At 36.0% G+C, this 7,195-nt stretch overlaps 1 protein-coding gene across 4 annotated transcripts in view; it reads right to left on the bottom strand.

Annotated features, from left to right (window-relative positions):
- Positions 1–3,110: 3,110 nt before the first annotated feature.
- SLC25A12 (solute carrier family 25 member 12) overlaps positions 3,111–7,195 on the bottom strand; it is a 50,570-nt gene continuing 46,485 nt past the window's right edge. For all 4 annotated transcript variants that reach the window (XM_084524469.1, XM_084524471.1, XM_084524470.1 and 1 more), the window contains 4 exons: positions 6,917–7,055; positions 4,494–4,652; positions 4,208–4,298; positions 3,111–3,732 (listed from right to left, as the gene is read on the bottom strand). In XM_084524469.1, coding sequence (XP_084380595.1) covers positions 3,540–3,732; positions 4,208–4,298; positions 4,494–4,652; positions 6,917–7,055 — 582 coding nt within the window. In that variant the 3' untranslated portion in view covers positions 3,111–3,539. The remainder of the gene's footprint in view (positions 3,733–4,207; positions 4,299–4,493; positions 4,653–6,916; positions 7,056–7,195) is intronic.

Here is a 7,195-nt window from a genome sequence, read left to right as displayed (position 1 = left end):
AGAAAGCTACTGAGAGCTGGTGCTTTCATCTTACTACACACATCAGAGGAGTTTTGCACCCCCAACATCCACTCTACCACAGCAATCAGCAAAAAGGTGAAAAGAAAATTTTAACAACAGTAGCTTTTCCAAATTATGAAGCATTAAGATTCAAGCGTTAATTTCTGTAGCATCAGACTTGCTCCTGATTTTCCATATTCAGTTTAAGAAAGATTTTCTTACCGTTTTTTAACGTTTTCATTGAAACAAACTTCTCAGTGGCTTGGAAACAGGATGGTTACAATTTTTGTTAATGGTAATATTATTATATTGTTAATATTTTTTTAGTATACTTCTCTTAGGGCACTACGAAGGCTCCCATCAAGTTGTTTTGTTTTTTTTTTGGTCAGCTTTGGGTAAGTAGATGAGTTTTTTATATAACTTTAAGTAAATATTTGGACTTGTACCAACTAGGCATTAAAGTAGCACTGATCCCTTTGACAGCATAGGACTCTAGGTCAGAACTATCAAATTTATTTTCTCTTATTCTGCTGCAAACTGTCATTTTGCCAGAAGAGCTGGTTTATATGCTTAAAAGTGGAATACAGGTTTATATTCCAGCTTAATCAGAAGCATTCACACTGTTTATTCTTGGTATGGGGGCATGCTTTTCCTGTTTCACCTGGTTTGCCTCAATTATGAGGCTCAGAGACACTGGCAGTAGTGGCAGCAGTTCTGTCTTAAGGAGGTTCACTTTCTCCGTGGGTCTGAAAGTGAAATGTCTGCTTCTGTTGGTGTTGGCTTGTCAGAAGTCCACACTCTATTTTCAATGCGAAGTCATGCTGTTCAGTTTGACATTTGCCTTGTATGTTTTCCTCAACCTTATGACAGCAGCTGTTTGGTTGAGAAACACGTGAACTATATAAAGAACAGGCACATCATGTGATGATTTCTACCCGTTAGGCACAAGATTTCTTAACAAACTGAAGGTCCTTTCCCCGCCTCCCCATCGCTTCTCATTTAATAATACATTTCCTTCAGACTTCTATTTTCAGAAATCCAGTAGATAAGACTTTATTGTGATGGACTGTGGCATAAAAATACGTGTCAAATGGGCTTAGTTTTAAATAATTTTAACCTTTTTCTGACTTAACAATATTGTTCTGTATTCATTCCTGCTTGTGTTCTTCCCTCACAGAACAGTTAAGTACAAATAAAAGAAAGCTTTAAAAGCCTATTTGCAATGTCAAGAGATGAATAGTGATGCTAGTTACTGTAAATGATCATCCTGGGTGCCATGCAGTCCGGTCTTAGAGCTGTGAGAGTTCTCACGCTGGAAAGTCTTCCGAGGCTGATAAAGTCAGTCAACAAGCTGTGACTAAGATTAATACCAGTGGGTACCTGGCATGTTTGTATCTCAACAAAATACACAGATATGGGAGAGAGTGTTCCTGGGAAGCCTGTGTCTAGAAAACTGCACAGAACAGGTAATTTTTTTTAACAGGAAGAAGAGAGGAAAACTCTTAATATGGTTATATGCATTTTACAGCATAGTGATCAAGCTCCTGATTTAAGGGTATTGTTACCTCTAGCTTACTACGTGTTATTTGGTATGAATATATTTTATTCGGCATGCTGTATCTTGTCACCAGGTTAGAACTGAAGAAGTATGTTCCTAGTGTTCAGTTTTTAAGTAGCTTCCTCATAAGCTGGCTAAAATTCGTCATAGTGGTCTACTGTCAACTGAGCAAGAAGGTAACATGACCTTAAGTCAGTTTATACTGCAGGGGTACACTGTTCTCCAGGATCTTTAACCCTGAAAGAAACACGTAGAACTAAAGATTGAAGACTGACATACTTCAATAAGCAGGGCTAGAAACCCAGCTATCTCCTCTCTACTTGTATGGGTAGCATAAATTCTTTTCCTTTAGGACTGGAGATATTTACAGTTTCTACTGACATTTTGGATTTTAAAACTGTCAGAGGAAATGTTTGCCGGAAGTCTAAAAATAAACCAGAAGAAGTTGAAGCTTTTCCTTTCTCCTTTCCTTTTACTTAGCATTCTACTCAACTGGAATTCATTCTGTCTAGTTTTTGCAGTTTGTCCAGTTTTGCATAATTCAGGTTTTTTTTTTTTTTGCATTCATCTAACAAAATACAAAGAATTTATTATTAGTTACAAAGTCTCTCCAGTGTAAAAATGATCTTGGAATAGAAAAGATGCCTTCCATTTTTCTTAAGGAAACGTTAAATTCTGGATTTATTTATTTTCCCTATGTGAATCTCTATGCATTGTCTTCTATGAGACTTAGTTCTAGGTGGACTACACTTCCATTTTACTACAGTTATAGATGTTTCCTGGACAGAAGATGGATAAATTTTATTAATAGTTGTGCATTTATTTTTTTCACATGGTGGTTAAAATCAAATAGTAACTCCTGGAGAGGTGGGTTGATCTTTCCTTTTTTTTTTTCGTGCAACACTTCTTTTTCTCAAGTAAAAAATACAGCTGGTAAAATGTCACTTTGCTTAAGAAGGACCTCAGAATGAAGAAATCTTTAATATTAATTTGTCAGATACTTACGAAGTTGATTTCCTACATGACACAGGAAAGCTACATCATTCTCTCACTATGAATAGTGAGACTTGGCCACAGCTGTTCTTAAAAGTTCCATGTACTAACCCCTAGTAGTTTTACTTTTGAATGTGGTAGTACTAGAGCTTACTGTACTGGCTTAGTGTAATTTCATACTTAAATATGAGCACTCCAAATAATAAATTCTGTAAAGATTCAGGAGTCTTAATAACTGGCAAATGCATCTTAAGTATGCTACCACAGAGTTAAGATCTATAACAGAGTTAGCATTATGTATTTTGAGGGAATTCTTTGTAACAAAGTAGTGCTGCAAAATAAAATACTGCACGTGCTCATCTAATTACTGTGTTCTTTTATACTTAGAAGCCATCATTGTAATAATTCTGTTGTAACTAGGTCAGAGTAAAATGTATTTCTTCAGAGGCTATATTAACTTCATTACATAGTTGTATCTAAATACCTAACCCTAATCTGTGTGGAGGGGAAAAAAAAAATCGGTCTACTTTTCTACAAACAAAAAAATGAGCCAACTTAATATGTTTTTAAATGTTTTATTGTCACATGAATCTTAACAAAAAGCTTTCAAAACATTCTGTACATTTCAAACTATTTTGAACTGCACTACCCCTTATATAAATGTATGTGTATAGATGCCATGATGTCTCTGTACAAAGATGTACAATATGTACAGTAACATTAAATGCAAGCTGTGCAAGGCAAAGTCATCTTAACGATTCATGCCACCACTTAAAAATAAGGCATAGAACCACTGCTTCAATCAGTTTGTGTGCCAATGACTAGTTCATGAACAAATAAATGTATGTGTATATATTAATATTAGAAAGGAGTAATTTAATGCGCAAGCTTGGTTCAACTAGAACAACATGCAGCTGACTGGAAAAAATACAGTACTACTCCTGGGAATTTTTAGCACTGCATCACTTTGTTAGGCTGAAAGATGTCTTCAGGATTCAGCTGCTGGCTTTTTGATTGAGGCAGTGCTAGGAGACCGAAACTTTGGAAGATATAAACCAAATTTATTTTCTATACCAGCAAATGTAGCTGTAGCAAGTCTGTATCCACCTATGTGCTCAGGGTTAACAGGGGGAAGATCTGAAATTCGAGTTTTTGGTGTAGGTTCTGATCCAGAAGGTTTGCTGTTTGAAGACAGAAGAAAGAAAGCCTTTTTGTTATTTAAAGGTAAGCCTAAATAATTTTACAAAATACAGAGTAAGTACTTAAAGATTTTGCCTAAGCATGCAGGATTGTTAAAGATGACCTTAATTCACTTCTATAGTCAACTGAGGGTGGTTTCAGAGCACTACTTAATGGGCAACTGAGGCCAAAACTGAAGTTACATTTTTACTGATAGCTTTTGTAAATCCTTATAACTTCCTGTGACACAGGTAAGGACAAAGTGTCTTGTTACAGCGAAGAAACAAATTTTATGTAGTGTATTAAAATACATATGAAATTGTTCTTAATCTCTTAATCTGTTTTCTGTGTACTACAACTCTTAAGACTAGCTGCTCAAAGTCCCCAAGTTTAAGTGGTCCCATGCATGAAAAAAAGTAAGATTTTTGAACCTTGCAGATATTTTTGTGCAAGTTAAAAAGCAAACTAATGACTTACAGGCCTCCAAAATCGACATAAAACCATCTCTGCAGAAGCTCGTATGTGACCAAAGTAACACCGAACTGGGGCGACGATCTGAACACACGAGCTGTTAAATATTACAAATCATAGAATCAAACAAGGGAGTTTCTTGGGGGAAGCTAATTATCTTTTTAAATAAATGGTAAGTTACATTTCTCAAAATCAGACCTTGTAAATACTGTTCTAGAGTCCTTAATAACACACGTGCTAATTTAGAGAACTGGGGTCAGTTGTAATTCAAAACTCGGTGTGCACTTCTCACCTCCAGCACCCTTCCAAAAAGCCGAAGGGCCTTCTTCCCTTAGAATCTTTCCAAAACAGTCAATAACTCCACTGTATGTTGTCTGACCAGCGCGAGCTGCCACTTGCAGTCTTGTCTTGATGACATCAGCAGGGGTTACCAAAGAAGCAGCAGGCACACCTTTTAGAAGAAAACCACATTTAATTTGCACAAAGACTCTTGTAAAGATGAAACACTTCTAACTGAAAAATAAAACTGCAAACTTCACTTTTTTTTGCAAGAACAGGTGATTACTAAAATACAAGTTTTTTTACTTGGTGCTAATATAAACTTGTTCTTGGTATGATCCTTTGCATTTCTTCTAAATTTAAAGGCTATAGATAAGAGTAAAGAAAAAAAAATTAACAGCAATTCTCTCACCATCTCATTGGTAATTTGATATATTATTAAATAAAGCATTTTTAACCACCCCCCCACAAGCCCTACATGCAATCAGAGATCCATGACAAATCATTAGTTTTGCAATCTTGCTGTATTTGTGCAGTGTACAAAATACTCTGTGAATTATATAAGGATGATAGGGGAACTTGAATCTTACACATCTATTTGTTAGAAGTGTTAGTAAGGAAACTAGCTATTCTCCAGGAGTATTCTACATAATTATTTCTGTACTGCTGTTTGGGCTGTTCTGCAGGAGAATAGATGCTGCTTAATTCAATTAGGCAAGCAATAAAAAGACTGAGGACAATGAAGATTTTAGACAAGTCTGCTTAGTACCAGCAGTGTGATATTAGCCAACAGTGATGAAAGAACGTATCTCCACTTCAAAGGCACCACTCTCAGCTTTCTAGTTAAAGGAAAGGAAAAAGTTTTCAGAAGTGTACTCCACAGTATTTAACTGTGATATCTGTGAAACTTTACAGTATTCAGAATTATCTATCTCTTAAAAGAACATACTCTAACTGACTTAGAATTTCGAACTGATTTTTGCTTTTTGTTGAACTTTTCCTATCAGTTAATAATGAATTAAAAGTTTAACAAGTCCCTGATTTTCACAGGTGATCATGAATTCTCACAAGCTTTGCTGATCAGTTCAGAGAACAGGAGCAAGTTAGTTAAGCCTGCAAAGCACATGCTAAGAGCAGCCATATGCAGATCTTCCCTCACAGGCAGATATGTTCAGACTGTACTCTTCCCTGCTGTGCATGCAAAACATGAATAGATCAAGCAATCAGGAATTTGAAATTTGCAGTTCAGGAACGCAGATTCTTGTACAGGATATAAAAAACTGGCCTACAAGATTTAAACACCTCTATAATATGGTTCATCACTTAGTATCTGAATGACCCAGAAACACTAATCAAGCAAAGAGAAACTGTGAAGTTCGGAATCTAAAAATAAAAAGCGAGTCTGTATTTTAAGATATATGTTAATAATACTAACGTGTACTCAGAACTTTCCGCCTATCTTACAGCTCTGTGTTACTTGAGAGTAAACAGTGCTTTAACTGCTTTTACTGATTTCCTAGCTGGTCTCTCTCTCTCTCCACCCTGACACAAGCAACATAGACAACTGGCAAAGCAGGTATAGTCAAGCTCTGCATCAAGTCCAGTATAGGAAGCTGCTTACACCCAGACTGCCCATGATTGGTATGATTATATGTATACACACACACATATATATATAGCTATTCCTCATGACTGTAACCAGTAACAAAAGGTCTGTTTAGCCCAAGGGTGTTTCTAAACCATGCAGAAGTCAAAACCAAATGGTTCGTGATCAAGATGCTGCAGTTACCTGTTTTTCACCCTAGAAAACTTATACCTAACAGAGCAGAATCTGGCCATCTCTATATCCACGATATTAAATACCCATCACTACACTTCCTACATTCAGTTTTTATACCACTTGCCATTTAGTAAAAATAACTTTTTATCACGGCTGCTTACTCTGTTCATACTGAACGTTTTTGGGAAGTCTTTAAAGTATTTTAAATTTCCCATTGCAATATTTTCACCTCAGCTTCTTTACAAAGTAATGCCCTATTTTTGGCAATTGCCTTTGGACTAAGTTACTCAAGAATCCAAAACTAGATAAGTCATTTTTTTTCTTAGCTCTTATGATATCTCATTTTATGTTCATCAAAGATTCAAATTAGCCTTCAACTCAGAGAGCACTGTAACAAGTAAAACCCCATTGAGACAGACAGATCAAATTTGACTACAAGTTGCTGAGCTGCATTACGCTGTTTATCCACATTATGCAAATGTAATTAGTTCTCATCAAAATTACATTGCCTCCCACTAAGGATAACAGTGATCAAATTTAGATTAAATCAGATACAATAGTACCATACCCTTCCTTTATATGGGGCTACCGAATGAATATTAAATATTACTTACTAAAAGAAAAAAATTGCTTCTAGAAAACATTCACAGAATTACCTGCAATGGCTCCAGCTGCAAGGAGATTAAGCCCTCCCACATGGCCGTTTTCATCAGCAAGCATCAGTTTACTATGAGCATAAACAGGAAAGTAGATTGCAGAAAAGGGAATGTCTCTGAGGAAACACGCTTTGGCACCCTGTCACAGAGAAGAGAGATAATACAAGTAAATTTTGTAAATATGGTTAAAATTGATATCCAGCAAGCAGCCTGAGCCCAGGAAGTATCAGCTCTCTTGATCCACTGGTTAAATAACAGAAAATAAAACGTTTCAGGAAA

This window comes from Aythya ferina, assembly GCF_964211825.1.
Source record: "Aythya ferina genome assembly, chromosome: 6".
Lineage (NCBI taxonomy): Eukaryota > Metazoa > Chordata > Aves > Anseriformes > Anatidae > Aythya > Aythya ferina.
Note: the sequence above shows the minus strand (reverse complement) of the source record. Positions and strands in the feature narration are given on the sequence as shown.